The sequence below is a fragment of the Chiloscyllium punctatum genome, chromosome 44, assembly GCF_047496795.1.
Source record: "Chiloscyllium punctatum isolate Juve2018m chromosome 44, sChiPun1.3, whole genome shotgun sequence".
Lineage (NCBI taxonomy): Eukaryota > Metazoa > Chordata > Chondrichthyes > Orectolobiformes > Hemiscylliidae > Chiloscyllium > Chiloscyllium punctatum.
Genome location: NC_092782.1, coordinates 61,026,217 through 61,045,380, shown reverse-complemented (window position 1 = coordinate 61,045,380; position 19,164 = coordinate 61,026,217). Strand labels below are relative to the sequence as shown.

Below are 19,164 nucleotides of genomic sequence, written 5' to 3'. Positions count from 1 at the left end.
ACAGAGAAAGGCAGGAAAATGGACATGAGGAATGTTGGATCAGCCAGGATCCTATTGAATGGTGGAGCAGGGGTTTCCACTCTTGTTCCTATTTCTTTATAGTCTCATGGAGAGTCAGGGTGAACGTGAGGAAGAGATTTTTCCGCAGCAAGTGGGAATAATCTAGAACCGACTGCCTCACATGGAGAGTGGAGGTGGAGACTGGAATCTCTCCACAGAAGCCGGTATCCCATCACCAAATCACCCCTTACTGACACAGATCCCACTCCCTCGGAGCCAGCTCTCAGGGTGAGCAGAACCCCTGACACTCCTGACTCTATCTGTCAGCCAGGGCTCCCTGACTGGATCAGGTTAACAGCCACAAGCAGGAGACTTCTATTCTATGAGGTCCACCTCATAACATTCACAACAGAATCAATAAATATTTTCCAAAGGAAATTGGACAGGCACATGGAAGAAATGTAATAGCTGGGAAACAGGCACTACTTGGGAAATACCACTGACCTGAATTGCTGTGGACAGCTGTAACAGACTGGGTGGGCTGAACGGTCTCCCATTATACTGTTTAAAAATGTGTTGCTGGAAAAGCGCAGCAGGTCAGGCAGCATCAAAGGAGCAGGAGAATCAATGTTTTGGGCATAAGCCCTTCTTCAGGAATGAGGAGGGTGTGCCAAGTAGGCTAAGATAAAAGGTAGGGAGGAGGGACTTAGGGGAGGGGCGTTGGGAATGCGATAGGCGGAAGGTGATTAAGGTGAGGGTGATAGGCCGGAGTGGGGGTGGGGGCGGAGAGGTCAGGAAGAAGATTGCAGGTCAAGAAGGCGGTGCTGAGTCTGAGGGTTGGGACTGAGAAAAGGTGGGGGGAGGGGAAATGAGAAAGCTGGAGAAATCTGCATTCATCCCTTGTGGTTGGAGGGTTCCTAGGCGGAAGATGAGGCGCTCTTCCTCCAGGTGTCGTGTTGCTATGGTCTGGCAATGGAGGAGGCCAAGGTCCTGCATGTCCTCGGTGGAGTGGGAGGGGGAGTTAAAGTGTTCAGCCACGGGGCGGTTGGGTTGGTTGGTGCGGGTGTCCCAGAGGTGTTCTCTGAAACATTCCGCAAGTAGGCGGCCTCTCTCCCCAATGTATAGGAGGCCACATCAGATGCAGCAGATGCAGTGAATGATGTGTGTGGAGGTGCAGGTGAATTTCTGACGGATATGGAAGGATCCCTTGGGGCCTTGGAGGGAAGTGAGGGGGGAGGTGTGGGCGCAAGTTTTGCATTTCATGCGGTTGCAGGGGAAGGTGCTGGGAGTGGAGGTTGGGTTGGTGGGGGGTGTGGACCTGACAAGGGAGTCACGGAGGGAGTGGTCTTTCCGGAACGCTGATAGGGGAGGGGAGGGAAATATGTGCTTGGTGGTGGGGTCTGTTTGGAGGTGGCAGAAATGACGAAGGATGATACGATGTATCTGGAGGTCGGTGGGGTGGTAGGTGAGGACCAGTGGGGTTCTGTCCTGGTGGCAATTATACTGTGACTGTTTCTATATGATCGAAATATGACACAGCAGGAGACCATTCTGCCTGTTGGCCATTCTGAACCAGGTTTGTCCATCTGTTTCCAGGGTAGCTTTGGCTGCGAGCTGGGAAGGGGGCTGCTTCCTATATTAGGAAGGGTATTTCAGAATCAGACCTGGAACAACGAGACTGAGGGACTGAGCAGATGAGGCTGTTTGATCACAGTCCATTCAGCCCAGGTCCCTGGGTTATCCCCAGGACGAGGACTCATCCTTGCTAACTGCACGTATTGTGTGTGAAGTGGTTTTTCACACATTATCAGCACTCTTCCTATTGCATAAAGGGGTTACACACCCCATTGCAGCCCCCCTAAGCCCCTCCAGCCTAAATGATCATTCCTCACTGTTGAACGTCCTTCCCCATGATTGGCAATGTTCTCGACGGCCTGCAGTTCAGTTGGAGCACCTGGTCTCTGTGATGTAGTGACCAGAATCACTGACCATGGCCTGTGGCCTGCTCACTGCTGTGTGAGCATCTGCGAACATAGCCACCCTGCTTTTATATACTGCCCCTCAGCCAATGGAGGAAACTTTCTGATGCTGTCTTACTCGCTTGTTCAGCTCATCCCAGCTACCTTCAGCAGTCTGTGGATATTCACTGTAATGTTACCCAGTTCCTTCACTGTCTCGCTGTTTATTGGGGATTCTGTTATCCTGTTAGTTTCCCAGAAATGCATCACCTCACGTGATCAGGAGCACGTTTACTCACATTCTCAGACACACACACACACACGCATACACATAGACCACATACACAGACACATACACACATACATATACCACGCACACACACATACACACATACATATACCACACACATGCATACAAACATGCATGTACACACACACACATAGACACATAGACACACAGACACAGATACACACACATAGACACACGTACACGTACACACTTAGACCACGTACACACATATGTATACCGCACACACATACATGCAGACATGCATGTATACACACACGCACACACATAGACTACATACACAGACACAAACACATACATAGACCACACACACATTGACTACATACACATACACACATACGTAGACCCCACACATACATACAGACAGATGTGCTTGTACACAGACACACGCACATGTAAGCAGGAACATTCACACACAGACATGTACACACAGAGACACAGACACACAAAGAAATACATGCACATGCATAGTGAGACAGGAAGGGTGTTCCAGTCCCACTGAAACAGTCTCTGAGAATGAGTCGGTGTCTTCAGAGAAAGTCAGAAATCTACTAAAAACGCCTTGAAGAGAGAAAAGTGCTTCTTTATGTGGGAACAAATAGTGAACTGCTGGGAGCAAAAAGCTCAGTTTCACTAACGTTTCAATGGGATGAAAATGACCAGTAACTCACCAACCAGAATGCTATTTAAAAACCACAAGCTAACTAACATTGACTCAAAGTGAAAGAGAATTATCCCCCCACCTCCCCACTGCCATTAAAGTTCACAATGCGATTCATTGTCTCGTTTAAACAGTTCCCTGGGGTCATTTCACGGCAGTAATCTAATCCGGTGGGTTTCTGCGGTGATTTTGGTGATCTGAGCTCCTGGGTTAGATTACTCCCCAGTAATCACTCCCAGGAATTCATTGTTCCCTCTGAACACTTCCAAAGTTATCGGACACACTCGAGGGTTCAAGTTGAAGCAGTATGTTCAAACACAAAGCTGGGGCCTTTTAATTCCTCTCTCACAAACACAGGTCACTTTTGGAACATTGATGTGAAGTCAGGAAACTTGCCATGTGATTGTGCTGGATTTACACAACTCAGAACAGTATTCTGGGCTCACACTGTGCTCAGAATTGACATCAGGGTCCGTGGTTGAAGTGTCTGAAAATCTCCTGTAAAAACCAGCTTCTGAAAAACACCTCAATTTTCTCTATTTCACTCTGTGTCTGAAAAGGCAAATCAATCTGTCACTCAATTCTTCATCGATGTCACCATCAGCAAATCCTGCCACTCACTCCCCCCTCCTCCTCACTCAGACCCCCTCCCCCTCACCCTGAACCCTCTCCCCCTCACTCCAATCCTCTCACTCCGGTCCCCTCTCACTCCAATCACCCTCTCTCCCACACTCCGGTACCCTCTCACTCCAATCACCCTCTCTCCCTCACACCGGTACCCTCTCACTCCAATCACCCTCTCTCCCTCACTCCGGTACCCTCTCACTCCAATCACCCTCTCTCCCTCACTCCGGTACCCTCTCACTCCAATCACCCTCTCTCACTCACTCCGGTCCCCCCTCCCCTTCTGGCCCCCCCCATCACTGGAGTTCCGTCCCCCTCATTCCCAGCCCCCTTACTCCGACACCCCGCTCCTCACTCCAACTACCCTCTCTCCCTCACTCTGAGCCCCCTCTCACTCCGATCCCCCTCACTCCCATCCCCCCTCACTTCCATCCTCCCTCCCCTCCATCCTCCCTCCCCCCCACTCCAATCCCCTTCACCCCTCATTCCAATCCCCCTCCCCCTCCCCCTCACCCAGCCCCTGCCCCCTGCTATTCTCTGACCCTTCTCTGTTTATCCTGGAGCTGAGATTCCGGAGGGAGCTGGCCACATCTTGCTGACCTCAGAAACGGAGCATCCCACTGACACTGTCCCTGCCCCCCACGGCTGACTGGAGATTTGTCAGAATGTTCCAGAGATGGAGTCAATCCATTAGAGAAGCTGCTGCTGTTCTCCTTCAAGTTGGGAAGAGAATGGATGCAGTTTATCAAAATTGGGAGGGGGTCCTGATTAGCTGGGTTAAGGGAAAAGGGTAGGAGAGTGGAACGAGCTGATTGCAGAGAGCTGACCAGAACCCAAGGGGCCGAATGGCTTCCTTCTCTTCTGTAGCCATTCTGGGTCCTTGTCGATAACCTCGTGCATTGGGCATCGTCCAACCATTTCTTTAAGAACCCAAACTTAAATTGTCCAATCGGGGTCAAATTGTAGAAAATGACCCAGTAATGTCAGTGTTAAAATCACCCCCATGTGACAATCTACACCCAGCATCCTGTGTGAAAGAGGATTAATAACTGAGAGACCAAATCCCAGCATTACAGATTCCAGTCTGCAGCTAATTTGTTTGACCATTAAATTAACCATTTAATTTGTGAAATTAAATGGTTAGAGACACTGGATAATGCAAAGGCTTAGGCCCTGACAACATTCGGGCAATATTACTCAAAACATGTGCTTCAGAACTTGCTGCTCCCCTAGCCAAGCTGTTCCAGTACAGTTACGACACTGGCATCTTCCTGACAATATGGAAAATTGCCCAAATATGTCCTGTACATAAAAAGCAGGACAAATCCAACCTAGCCAATTACTGCCCCATTGGTTTACTCTCAATGATCAGTAAAGTGATGGAAGGTGTCATAAACAGTGCTATCAAGCAGCACCTGCTCAGCAATAACTTGCTCAGTGACGCCCAGTTTGGGTTCTCCAGGGTCACTCAGCTCCTGAGCTCATTACAGCCTTGGGTGAAACATGGACAAAAGAGCTGAATTCTAGAGGGGAGGGGAGAGTGACAGATCTTGGCATCAAAGAGCCCTGGCAAAACTGGAATCAATGGGTATAGGGGGCAAACTCTCCACTGGTTAGAGTCATACCTGACACATAGGGAGATGGTTGTGTTTGGTGGAGGTCAATGTCAAACTCAAAGCTCAGTATCCAACATTAAATGTGAATGTGAGATTCAACAACACTCACTGAATAATTCTGAGTGTACTGGGTATTAAGCCGATAACTGACTTCAGTTGTGCTCACAGTGTGGTGAACTTGTCCACACTGGAAGGTGCACGTATTCATGTACAGGGCCCTGTTCTTTACAGAGACACAGACATTGAGCTTCTTCCAACTCAATGATGTGCATAGCGGCCATTCTGTGATTCATTTCTCAGTCCTATGCCTTGGTCAATCATGATAAATTTAAGCAGAGTTTAAACAAAGTTGGCAGTTTACTATCAGTTATCCTCTGACTCCACGGCAACACATGTATTACTGAAAGTTCCCTGCCAACCAATCAACACCGTGGGCGGCACGGTGGCACAGTGGTTAGCACTGCTGCCTCACAGCGCCAGAGACCCGAGTTCAATTCCCGCCTCAGGCGACTGACTGTGTGGAGTTTGCATGTTCTCCCCGTGTCTGCGTGGGTTTCCTCTGGGTGCTCCGGTTTCTTCCCACAGTCCAAAGATGTGCAGGTCAGGTGAATTGGCCATGCTAAATTGCCCGTAGTGTTAGGTAAGGGGTAGATGTAGATGTAGGGGTATGGGTGGGTTACGCTTCGGCAGGGCGGTATGGACTTGTTGGGCCGAAGGGCCTGTTTCCACACTGTAAGTAATCTAATCTAATCTAAAAAAAACAACTTCTCATACAGTGCAAAGGGGCCCTTTTCCATTTATGTTGGTATTCTTGCAAAATGTCCTGATGAGGAAAAGACAGAAAACTTCAATAAAACGGTTCCCTATCAGCAGATCTCAAGAGCCATCAAACTGTAAAATTCAGCGCTTTGCTGTACCATTGTTTAACCTCAAAGTGATAGCAGCCACTATCGCTGTTTTCAGTCTGTTAGAGCTAAGTGTTACAAAATGCTGGATACAGCTGTATTTTATAGCACTGGTAAGCAAACTGGGATTTATTTTTAATCACTCTGAAATAACAGCTATTGTCAGCCAACAAAAAAGGAGGGGTCTCTTGGAAAAATTGATGGAAACCTCATGTGTCATCCCAGAGCCAGACTTTGGCTCTGTTCGGTCTTTTGCTGACACAGAGTTTTGGTTTCCTCCCAGAGCAACAAAAGCCAAAAACTTCCAGATGTTGCACCCAGTTTCCAATCTGTCCACGCTGTAAAATCTACAGCGGTGAGTGACATCAGTTTGCAGGGACCACTGCGGATAATGTCGAAAGACAAGGGCCAAGATGGAGGAGCAAACATCGGCCATTCAGCCCATCAAGGCTGCTCCAACATTCAATGAGGTCATGGCAGTTCTACACATCCTCAACTCCATTTCCCTAACTTCTCCCTGTAACTCTTGATTCCCTTACTAATTAAAATTCGCTCTATCTCAACCTTATGACCCAGCCTCGAGAGTCCTTAGAATTCCACAGATTCACAATCCTCCGCGAGAGGAAATTCCTCCTCATCTCTGTCTTAAGTGGGTGATCCCTTATTTCGAGATGATGCCCTCTGGTCCCATTCCCTCCCACATGGGGCATCAATCCTTCTGTCTGTCCTGTCAAGCTACCTAAAAACACTGATATGTTTCAATAAGGTCCCCACTCCTTCTAAATTCCAATGAATATAGGCCCAACCTACTCAACCTCTCCCCCTATGATAGTCGCTCCCTCTCTGGTCAGCCTACTGAACCTTTCCTGTGTGATAGAGTCATAGAGTCCTCCAGCACAGAGATAGACCCTTTGACCAAAACTGGTCCATGCTGACCAAAATGTCCATCAGTGCATGGAGTCATAGAATCCTACAGCGTGGAGATGTTTTTCCAGCCTCCTGTTTGTCTCCTTTGGATTCTAGCATCTGCAGTTTTGTTTTTTCTCTAATGGACCTTCTCTGGACTGCTCCAATGTCAGGATTTGCAGGGATTTGATAAAATGGTACTGGGGGTCACAGTCTTCAGTTCTTTGCAAGCAAGTCGAGGTTGTTCTGTTTGGAGTAGAGAGGATTTGTCAAAGATGTTCAAATTTGAAGGTTATCAATATTCTAAATACAGAGTCACAGTCTCCAGTAGCAGGAACCTTGATAAGCAGACAATATCAATTCAAGTTGTCACCAGAATGAATGAATGGTTTATTGTCATATATATCTAGGAAGTTGCAGTGAAACGTGTTTAGTAACAACTGTCTGGCACCATTTGAGTCACAAAGAGAATAAAAATAAATTACTTAAGTAAATTTCATTCTCTGTTCCATTTGGTTCTCAAGCATGGCCTCAGGACTTCCACAAAGTCTCTGCAAGGTTTTCTGGACGTCAAGGGGCCCCTGCTCCAAGTATAGCAACAACAATGCCAATGGCCCAGACAACCCCCACTCCCTGGTTCCATTGCTGCTTTCACCTTGCCGACACCACCAAGAGTCCAGGCTTCGGGCCTACCACAGTCAGGCGTCCCCACTCTGGGCACCACCAAGAGTCCGGGCTTCAGGCCTACCACAGTCCCCACTCTGCGCCATGAGAATAATATATATGGTGCAGCAAGTTGGGATGATCAAAAATCCACTTGAAATCATACAATGTTTTAGCCTCGATTCCTTTCTGTTGTAGTAAAATCCCTCGGCTCTCCGGGTGAAGGAATTTCTTCTGATCTCCATTCCTAAATGCCTACCTCTTATCTTTATAATGTGTCTGTGGTTCTGAACTGCCTGGACACTGGGGACATTCTTCCTGTATGTACTCTGTCCAGTTCCTGTTAGAATTGTATAGGGTTTTATGAGATCACCCGCTCGTTCTCCTGAACTCTAATAATATAGTCCTAACTGATTCAAACTCTCCTTGTATGTCAGTGCTGCCATCCCAGGAATCAGTCTGAGTACAATCCCTACAGTGTGGAAACAGGCCATTTGGCCCATCAAGTCCACACCAATCCTCCAAAGAGTAACCCACCTAGACCCATTCCCCTACTCCATTACTCTACATTTATCCCTGACTAATGCACCTAACCTACACATCCAAACACTACGGGCAATTTAGCATGGCCAATCCACCCTGACCTGCACATCTTCAGACTGTGGGAGGAAATCAGAGCACCCGGAGGAAACCCACACAGACACGGGGAGAATGTGCAAACTCCACACAGTCAGTCACCCGAGGCTGGAATCGAACCTGGGTCTCTGGTGCCATGAGGCAGTAGTGCTAACCACTGAGCCACTGTGCCATCCAGAATGGTAAGCCTTTCCTTCACTCCCTCTCTCCTTCCTCATATAAGGAGACCAAAACTGCATCTACAACCCTTGGGAAGAGAATTCCAAAGATTTACAACCCCTTGAGTGAAATAATTTCTGTCAGCCTAACTGATCGGGCCTTTTATCCTGAGATTGTTCCCCTGTGATTTAGACTCCCCCAGTGAGGGGAAACAGTCTCTCTGCGCCTACCCTGTCAAGCTCCTTCACAATATTTTATGTTTCAATGAGACTCCCCCTCTTCCATTTAAACTCCAGAGAATATCAATGCACTGTACTCATGCTCTAACACGAGGACAACACCCTCGCCCCAGGTCCCAATTCACTAACACTTAACCGCATTGTCTCCAAAGCACTTATACCCTTCCTTCAAAACATAATTGATTAAACACATAGAAATGGAAGGTTTGCTGGGAAAGGGGATTGAGGGTATAAGGGAACGGGAGGGGATTGGGACTAACTGGCTTTTTTTGTAATTCATTCATGCGACGTGCATACCGCTGGCTGGGTCCAGCATTTATTACCCGTCCCTAGTTGCCCCTTGAGAAGGTGGGGGTGAGCTGCCTTCTTGAACCGCTACAATCCATGTACTGAAGGGAGACCCACAATGCCCTGAGGGAGGGAATTCCAGGATTTTGAACCTGAAGGAATGGCGATATATTTCCGAGTCGGAATGGTGCGTGGTTCAGTGGAGAACTTGCAGGTGGGGGTGTTGCTATGTATCTGCTGCCCTTGTCCTTCGAGATGGAAGTGGTTGTGGTTTGGGAGGCAGTGATACTGACACACATTCCCCAGCTGCAAAAGGTGATTAGTTCTCAGTTTAATCATCATCACGCATGACCTGCAAATCCTTCACGGTGGCCTGAGGAAATCACACTCTGTTCACTAGGCAAAAGTGAGGCCTGCAGATGCTGGAAACCAGAGTCTAGATGAGAGTGGTGCTGGAAAAGCACAGCAGGTCAGGCAGCATCCGAGGAGCAGGAAAATTGACATTTCAGGATGCTGCCTGACCTGCTGTGCTTTTCCAGCACCACTCTAATCTACACTCTGTTTAGTGCAATGACTTTGAAAATGTATCCATGAAAATCTTCGTGACTTGGTATTTCCAACAAAATCGTCAAACCTTGTTGTGAAGCACATTGAAATAATTCCCTGGGGGTCTGCACTGACTGGTGTAACAATACATTTTTTCAGAATGAACTTCAGAAGCATGCCAGCAGTCCAGAACTGACTCGACAGTCCAAAGAACTACTTTCAGTGCTGCCCTTTTCCATAACTTATTGGATCTTATTTTCGCTGTGACCAGAGAAATGCTTATATAAAACTTAGAAACCATTTATTCTGTTTCTGGTTTGGCAAAATAACCTTGTGTTTTCAGGAAGAAATTAGATGCAGTTCTTCAGGCTAAATGGATCAACGGGTACGGGGTTGGGGGGGAACAGGAACAGGCTACAGCCATGATCATACTGAATGGTGCAACAGGTCAAAGGGCTGAATGGCCTACTCCTCTTATTTTCTGTGTTTCTTTTGAAACTACAAAACTTTGACTAAAATCACCTCTCCCTCTGGGTCTGAAAGGGTTAATACTTAATTGAGTACAATAAACACCAATCAAGACACACATTGTTACACTACAGGAAAATACAAAACCTTTGAGTTCTGAGGAAGGGTCACTAGACCCAAAATGTTAACTCTGATTTCTCTTCACTGATGTTGGGAGAGCTGCTGAGCTTTTCCAGCAATTTCTGTTTTTGTTTCTGACTTACAGCATCTTTTGGTTTTTACAAAATCCTTACGCCCGATCATACCCTCAGTGGCACAATAGCCAAGAGGTCACAATCAGAATTGCCCTGTCTTGTGAGGTTCGAATGAAGCAAACCCCAGCGCTGTGGCCGTGAAAACAGATTTCAGATACAGGAGACATTCTGCTATTGTTGATGAGACACTAGTGTGTGGCGAATGGTTGTTCAGCTGAGCTTCACTCTGAGAGAACATCCTGGTGAAAGTTCCTCAAGAACGTTTGGAAATCACAACGTTCCAGAGGATGGCAGCTGGCAAAATTGTGACCTGGGACCTCCAAGAAGACTCAGATGCTTATTGGCCAACTGTCAGACACATCCACAGGCCATAAATAGGACACCTAATACCCATTGAATATCCAACCAGACCTTCGGAATGAGGTTTATTTAAATTTGAAAGGCACTCTTATTTCATCATCATCGATCATTCCTCCCAGGTTACAAAATTGCACACTTTGACCAAGGAAGCAGTGATCTCAGTCTTACCCGAGGGTTTTGATGTGTTTATTTAAGGCAACAGAACATGATTTCTGAAAGAGTTCCTCTGCCAGTTCTGGATCTGAGTCTGTCAAGGTAGCACCCACCATCTGATGGAATCTGATAGAACATTGAATGTGGAGTCAGAGCAATTAATTGACTCTTGAAAAGGCATTCCAATTTCTACACAGGACTACTGGATTAAAGCTCCTCTCTATTTCAGTGTAGACTCAACAGCCTTTCAGTTACTGATGGGCAGAAAGCTGACAATCCAGCCCTCTACCCTGCCTAGGGAATTGGTTCCACACTTACACCTTCATGATGACAAAGAGGTATATGGTAAAGGAGGGATCCCATCTCGTGTAACAGGCCACACTGTAGAATAAATGCTGTGGAGCAAGGAATTGACTAGAGTTAGTTGGAAACAGTGAGGACTGCAGATGCTGGAAAGTCAGAGTTGATAAAGTGTGGAGCTGGAAAAAGCACAACAGGTCAGGCAGCATCAGAGGAATCAACGTTTTGTTGATCTGTTGTGCCTTTTCCAGCTCCACACTTATAGAATCATAGAATCCCTACAGTGTGGAAACAGGCCATTTGGCCCAACAAGGCCACACCGACCCTCCGAAGAGTAACCCACCCAGACGCATTCCCCTACCCTATTACTGTACATTTATCCCTGAATAATGCATCTAATCTGCACATCCCTGAACTCTATGGGCAATTTTAGCGTGGCCAATTCAACTAACCTGCACATCTTTAGATTGTGGGAGGAAACTGGACCACCCAGAGGAAACCCGCACAGACACGGGGAGAATGTGCAAACTCCATACAAATAGTCGCCTGAGGCTGTTATCAAACCCAGGTCCCTGACACTGTGAGGCAGCCACGCTAACCACTGAGCCACCATGCCACCCATTGGAGGCCCCAGTGAGTCACGAACTAATGACACCTGGTCAAGTGGATGTGTGGAATGTTTGATCAACCATGATCCTGTTGAGTGACAGAGCAGGCTCAATGGGCCAAATGGCGTACTCCTGTTCCTATTTCTTATGGGTTTATGATCTTTTCCTTCCACCTTGAAAGTTTTTGGCATTAATAAATTAGACCAAGGAAGGACAATGACAAGTATAATATCTTTCTTAAAAATGAAATTTCTGTCATGATTTTTGCAATGGGTTTATTTCAAGGAGTACACTGGAGATTGATCTTGGAGATTCTGCAGTGATCGTGGAGGATTGGAATCTATTGAAGCCAGAGTGACTTATTTTAACAGCTGGGCTGGAAGGACCTGGGTTCAAGGAGGTGAAGCGATAATATCTCCAGGAACAATCCCGATTCCAATCGGGGATAGAATTCCCAACTACCATTCCATGGTTCCCATCACACGTGTCAGTGCAAAGTGTTGGTCAAAGATAGGTGGGGGCAAAAATGTTATTTTGTCACTCAGCTGGAGTTCTGAGCCGTAAAGGAGCAATGCTCCAAAAGCTTGTGATTTCAAGCAAACCTGTTGGACTATAACCAGGTGTCATGTGACTTCTGACCTTGTCCACCCCAGTCCAACACCGGCACTTCCACATCTAAACTTGAGGAGAGTGACTCAAGCTTTCAGTTAGCCTGAATTTTGGCAAAAGGTGATGGCAGAGTGATATTATCACTGGATTGGCTAACTCCCTGAAGACCCAGTTTCAAATCCCACCATGACAACCAGTGGAAATTAAATTTATCCAATGAATGAATAAATTTGGAATTGAAAACTAGTCCCAATCATCGTAACAAGGGCAACTTGCCATTATGGACATTAGCCGGCGTTGTAACAGCGTCACAGATTTTAAACAGAAAAGTTACAATCATGAAAAGTAGGGCAGGGATAGTAAAGTTTGGGTAGAGGTGTAAAACAGACTTGACCACCATTGCCAGAGAGGCATTTGTGTTTCTAATAAGCCAACAATCCTCTCAGTTCCCTGCTGATTGTTAAACAATTGAAAATGAGGTTTCAATAATTCACTCGCAGTCCAGTAGAGTGTTCAGGAACTTTTTAAACTTTATATTCTACTTTAGTTGTGTGTATTGTAGCCAAAGTGCTTGGAGACTGTCTTGTTCACAGTTTGACTTGGGCAACTTGGTGTAATTTGTGTCCATTTGAAGCCGATGCAGTGTTTTGGAATGTTGGCCTGTTGCAGAATGGGTTTTAATTTAACTCTACGAGGCAGTTGTTGCAATCTGCAAGACCGCTTGTTCATTCCGAGAACACTGAGTTGTACACAATGCTTTGGGCCAATGAGTTAGAGGTTTAAGTCACTGGGTGTGCACCTGCCACTGTTGGCTTTCACGTCTTTCCGTTCGAAGGACCCTTTTTGCAAATATTAATGCTCACGATGTCTCACGGGACAGGAATACGGATCAGTGTGTGGAAGCGATATTGTGACAGTCCACCTCCCATTATAACAGCCAGTTAACAAGGCTGGGAGCACACAGTCTCTCAGTTAACTCTCTGAATGTGCTCCCCAAGAGATGGAATAACTGAAGCTTTGAATCAGACCCCCTCACAGAGTAACACAGTGGCAGAGGCAACAGCAGTTCCCTCTCAGAGAAAGGCAGGCATTTAAAAGTCATGATTTATTTTTTGGCCGCAGTGCTATCCTTTGTGGCTGGTGAGGGAAAGCTACTGTGGGCATATATCACTGAGTCAGGGGAAGGCAGTCGAACACAGTGAAAAGAATGATTTCTCAGTGAGGTGTTGACAGTTCCCACAAAGCACCTTGGGGGCATTTTCTGACTTTAAGATCCTTTTATGAACAAAAACTGTCAATGTCCGTGCTGTCTCTGTGCCCCGCCTTCCTGCCCTCAAGGAGGTTACATGCTTTCTGTTCAACTCTAACTATTTGAGGTGTACAAAGTTGTGAGAGGAATGGACAGGGAGAAACTTATTTCCCAAAGTCGAGGGGTCGTTGAGCGGGGGGGCACAGTTTTAAGGCAAGGGGCAAGAGCTTTAGAGGGAATTTGAGGAAAAAAGCTTTCGCCCAGAGGGTAATGTGTTTGAAAAACTCACTGTCGAGAATGATGGTAGAGGCAGAAACTCTTACAGCATTTCAGAACACGTGAAATACCATAACATACTGGGGTGTGATCCAAGTGCTGGATAGATAGAGTCATAGAGATGTACAGCATGGAAACAGACCCTTCGGCCCAACCTGTCCATGCCGACCAGATATCCTGTGATGCTGTCCCCTTCACACCTCACACCAGCTCTGATGTAGAGTCATCCAGGCTCGAAACGTTAGCTTGCTCTCTCTCCACGGATGCTGCCTGACCCGTTGTAATCTCCAGCATTTGGTGTTTTCAGTACAGATTCCAGCCTCTGCTGTAACTGGTTCCCAGATGGTGTGAACACAATGGGCTGAAGGACCCTTTTCTGTGCTGTGAAAAAACTGTATGACTGTAATTTCCCAGCACATCATCTCTGTATGGGCGGCACGGTGGCACAGCAGTTAGCACTGCTGCCTCACAGCGCCGGAGATCCGGGTTCAATTCCCGCCTCAGGCGACTGACTGTGTGGAGTTTGCACGTTCTCCCCGTGTCTGCGTGGGTTTCCTCCGGGTGCTCCGGTTTCCTCCCACAGTCACAAAAGATGTGCAGGTCAGGTGAATTGGCCATGCTAAATTGCCCGTAGTGTTAGGTAAGGGGTAGATGTAGGGGTATGGGTGGGTACGCTTCGGCGGGGCGGTGTGGACTTGTTGGGCTGAAGGGCCTGTTTCCACACTGTAAGTAATCTAATCTAATCTAATCTAATCTGTCACAAATGAGAAAGATTTGAACAGGCAGGTAGATATTGTGTCATTGACAGAAAGTACAATGTCCCTCAAAATGTCGATGACTCTTTTGGTAATGCTAAACAGCTCAGCTCAGGCAAGAAATGTTCAATAACTTTTGTCGTCTTGACAACTGACCGTTTTGATGATTATCACAAGAGAAAAATGCAAATAATCAAATTAATATTTCACGGAGTCAGTGTGCGGAATGACAGAGCTGTTACCCAGCCAGCCTTGCTCTCGTCTGTCCAGAACTCTGCTGTGCTGAATGTGTCTGCTTAAAAAGGGAATAAAGGCCAGAGTGGCTGTTAATTAAATGACAGACATGAAAGAACAATCGCTTGCCTTGTCCTTTTATATCCCGGTTTGCAATAACAGCAGGGGCCAGTGCTGGGGTGGGTAAGGTCAGTACGAGGTGAATTGACCAAGCTTGGCAGGACATTATGAATCTTGGTTCACCTGAGAGTGCGGGGCACTTGGTGTCCAGTTGCCTAGCCCCAACAAAAAAGCAATTAAGAGGGAAATCAAGGGGTTTACAGATAAAGAAACTGTCCCCAAACTCTTGTGGTGCAAGTGCTGCCGCTGAGGGGGTGGTGGGCTGAGTTTTACTTCCCCCTATCGCAGCAGTTTGTGTTACAGCCACAGCATTCATGCATGAGCTGTCTTCAATCGTTTTCCTGCCCTTTTTGTCTGGGGACTATTCCATGTGCAGAGCTCTCTCTCTCTTGTAAGAGTGGGCTCAGCCCCCATCGTGGCCCCACGTGGTTGGCTGGAAACATTTGCCAGATGAGCCCGTGAAGTTTTATAATCGGGGAGTCGTTTATTTTCTGCTCGGATTTTGAACAGATTGTCTGGGTACAGCAGGGTCCCCTCTGAAAGGAAGGTGGAATTTTGCTCGGCTCAGTAGTTGCACTGCTCTCAGTTTTCACAGCTGAGCTCTGTGAATGAAAAGCTTCTTTGAAGCTTAAGGCGGTTTGTGCAAGAGGGGGGTCTTTGTGAAACTTGCTCCATTGAGCAGCAAGTGCAACAAGGAAGCTGCTCTTTTCATGTCACTCCTTGAATGTTAACTTTGCTGGTTAATTTCTCTCGCAGGAACTGATCGAAGTTGACACCGAGGCTATTTTTGAACTGGCTGCATACATACTACAGGTAGGAACGTTCAAGCTGTTAGTCTTTGTGTGTCCCTAACCAGCAACATTTACAATGTGTTCTGAGGTGAGATTCACTGAAAAAAATGATGAATGATAATGGCTCTCTTGCTGGAGTTATTGGGAATTGTTAAAAGCAACAGTTAATGGCTAGACTTGGATAAGATTGAGTGTGCCACCAGGCAGTTTATGTTGGAAAAGTGATGCTCCTGTTTACATTGAACACCAAAACTAACAGGGGAAGGTTTGCAGAACGATCACTATTTACAGTTCCACCTAAGCATTGCATTTGTGTTGAAGTTTTGATTTTTACCGACCTTCTCTTCCTTGTTTTGCTTTTGTTCTTTTGACCCAGCGAATAATAATCAAGCTAAGTTTTGTGGAACCAATTCTCGCTTTGCTAAGATTCTGATTGATGGGGAGTCTCAGCAAATATCACCTGCTCCCTATCTCATCATCAATTCATGGAAATTAATTACAATAGGCATTTGGATCAAGCTAGAAAGTACTTGTTGTGGAATTGCTATTATTCAGTGAGGACAACACATTCTCTAATTCTGCTGAAAGGAGTGTTTAATGGATAATCAATCAGAAGAGATTAATATCTGAAATTCTACATCAATGTAATTGGAACAATTTAATTACAAACCAAGAAGTGAAATTGTTTGGTTTATGGAGTAAGTTGGGACAGTAAGTGCTTGAGTACCCAGACTTTAATTTACTACCATTGGCAGCTCTCATCAGACCTAACAGGCATGTCCACAAATGTGCCTTGTAATTTATGGTTTTACTTGCGTTAACAAGCAGATACGTTAAGGTACCTACTGAGATTTAAAGACTGAAGCTTAAGCTCTTGACAAAAACTCCCAAGCAATAACATGTTATAGTTTGAAGGCAGCCTTCCATTTGTCCTGCCTGTGGGTGGGAGATGAGTATTTATTTCGGTAAAAGGTCGCTGCAGTTATCTATGTACGTGAGAATTTCCTGTTGCATTCTGCTGCTCAGTTACACTTTGTGGTAATCCACATGTTTCCAGAGTCACTGCAATGTGGTTGACTCTTTGCCCTCTGGAAGGGTTCCGGCAGGATTCGGTTCAAGGGCAGTTAGGGGTGGGCAACAAATGTGAGCCTTTGCCCATGATGCCCACATCCCATGAAAGAATAAAGTAAGATTTATGCCCTTTGTGGATCTCCAACTGGAATCACTCCGAACTTTAACTTTAAGCTGCCAGCCTTCATCTGGCTGGGTCTGTACACTCTGGGATATCCTCTCTGAACCATGCGGCCTTGCTATGTCTTGTTTTCTCTCTCTCCTCAAGAATCCCTCTTTGACCAACCCCTTGCTCGCCTGCTCTCTCTACTTACATGGATAACTAGCAGCTTTTGCTTGAAAAGGCAACTGTGCAGCACTTGGGTCTGTTTGGTACCTTAAAGGCACTGCATGAAGCCAAGTTGTCATTGAACTGAGCTCAATGACTTGACGACAAAGGCTTGTGACCTTTTCACTTTGAAGTCTTGGTCAGTTTTTTTTGTGCTTAATTCAAAGCAGATTCACACACACAATGACCGCAGCTGCCTGGGGATGCCCTGGTTTGTACATATGCCCTCCCAGAGTCAGTGACACACTCAGCAGTCATCTCAGAGATGGCCCTGTTGCCCAAAGCAGAAACTGGGCAGCGTTCCCAGGTGGCCATCACCCACTCAGACCTGCTGGTTGTCCTGTTTTACCGGACTGTTGACTAAACCACCAATTCAAATCTGCCACACTCTTTGTTTAGTAAACCGCTTGGAGCCAGTTGGAGCCCTGGATTTAATTCCAGGTCAGACAGTGTAGACTGGGCAAAACTGCCACTTGGACTCACTTTGTGAGGGGTACTACCTGGTGTCTTGTGAGGAATACAGAGCTGAAAATGAGGCAGAGTGGTCTGACTTGTCTTCAAAAATGGAGTCGAGAGTGTGGTGCTGGAAAAGCACAGGAGGTCAGGCAGCATCCGAGGAGCAGGAGAATTGACGTTTCAGGCAGAAGATCTTTGTCAGGAATGAGGCTGTGAGCCGAAGGGGTGGTGAGAGAAATGGGAGAGGGGTGGGGCTGGGGGGAAGGTTGCTGAGAGGTAGCGATAGGTGGTTGGAGGTGGGGGTAGTGGTAATGGGTCGGAGAGGAGGGTGGAGCGCATAGGTGGGAAGGAAAGTGGACAGGTCGGACAGGTCATGAGGATGGTGCCAAGTTGGAAGGTTGGATCTGGGATAAGGTGGGGGGAGGGGAAATGAGGAAACTGGTGAAGTCCACATTGATGCCATGGGGTTGGAGGGTCCTGAGACGGAAGATGAGGCGTTCTTCCTCCAGGCGTCGGGTGGTGAGAGAGTGGCGATGGAGAAAGCCCAGGACCTGCATGTCCCTGGCGGAGTGGGGATGGGGGGGGGGGGGGGGGGGAGTGTGGTTGAAGTATTCAGCCACAGGGTGGTAGCGTTGGTTGATGCGGCTGTCCCAGAGATGTTCTCTGAAGTGCTCTGCAAATTGGCAGAGCTCCAAAAATGGAGCTCCAGCGCAACCAGTACATTCACTTGCAAGACTTAACTGGTTTGTTACTGATTTTCCCACTGGGGGACCAGGAGGAGATCTCCAAATTCTACAAGGTGGCAGCGGCAGGGAAGTAGACCTTCCCTGACCCGCAACCCCCTAAGCTCATCCTGTCTTTGCCATCGCCCCATCTTCCCCTCCTCTAATATGCCCATGGGCAGGTTAGAGTACATGAGGGTCACACCCACCCACTTTGCCCGCTGCCATGATAGCTATTTGTTACCCATCCCTCATTGTCGTTAAACTGAGGGCAGTTAAGAGTCAACCATGTTGCTATAAGTCTGCAGTCACATGTAGGCCAGACTTGGTGAGGACAACAAACAGTGATAGATTCATCAAAAAAAGCACAGACTGCTGGGGAAACTCAACCGGCCTGACAGCATCTGTGGGGAGAGATTTCTCTCTTCACAGATGCTGCCAGACCGACTGAGTTTCTGTAACACATTATGCACACATTTGCACACAGCATTATGCTTTTGTTCGAGGTGGTAGTTTTGCAGCTAGTTCTATATTTCAAATATTGAATTTAAATTCCACCGGCTACCACATAGAATCATAGAGTCGTAGAGATGTTCGGCCCAACTCATCCATGCCGGACAGATATCTGAAATTAATCTAGTCCCATTTGCCAGCTTTTGACCAATATCCCTCTAAACCCTTCCTATTCATATACCCATCCAGATGCCTCTTAAATGTTGTAATTGTACCAGTCTCCATCACTTCCTCTGGCAGCTCATTCCATACACATACTACCCTCTGTGTGAAAACGTTGCCCCTTGTGTCCCTTTTAATCCTTCTCCTCTCACCTTAATCCTACACTCTCTAGTTTCCCCTCCCCTGGGAAAAAGACCCTGTCTGTTTACCCTATCCATGCCCCCCAT

At 46.9% G+C, this 19,164-nt stretch overlaps 1 protein-coding gene across 10 annotated transcripts in view; it reads left to right on the top strand.

The window, feature by feature from the left end:
• The window catches only part of frmd4a (FERM domain containing 4A), a 773,221-nt gene that overhangs the window by 592,894 nt on the left and 161,163 nt on the right, over positions 1-19,164 (top strand). For all 10 annotated transcript variants that reach the window (XM_072563058.1, XM_072563059.1, XM_072563057.1 and 7 more), the window contains one exon: positions 15,651-15,707. In XM_072563058.1, coding sequence (XP_072419159.1) covers positions 15,651-15,707 — 57 coding nt within the window. The remainder of the gene's footprint in view (positions 1-15,650; positions 15,708-19,164) is intronic.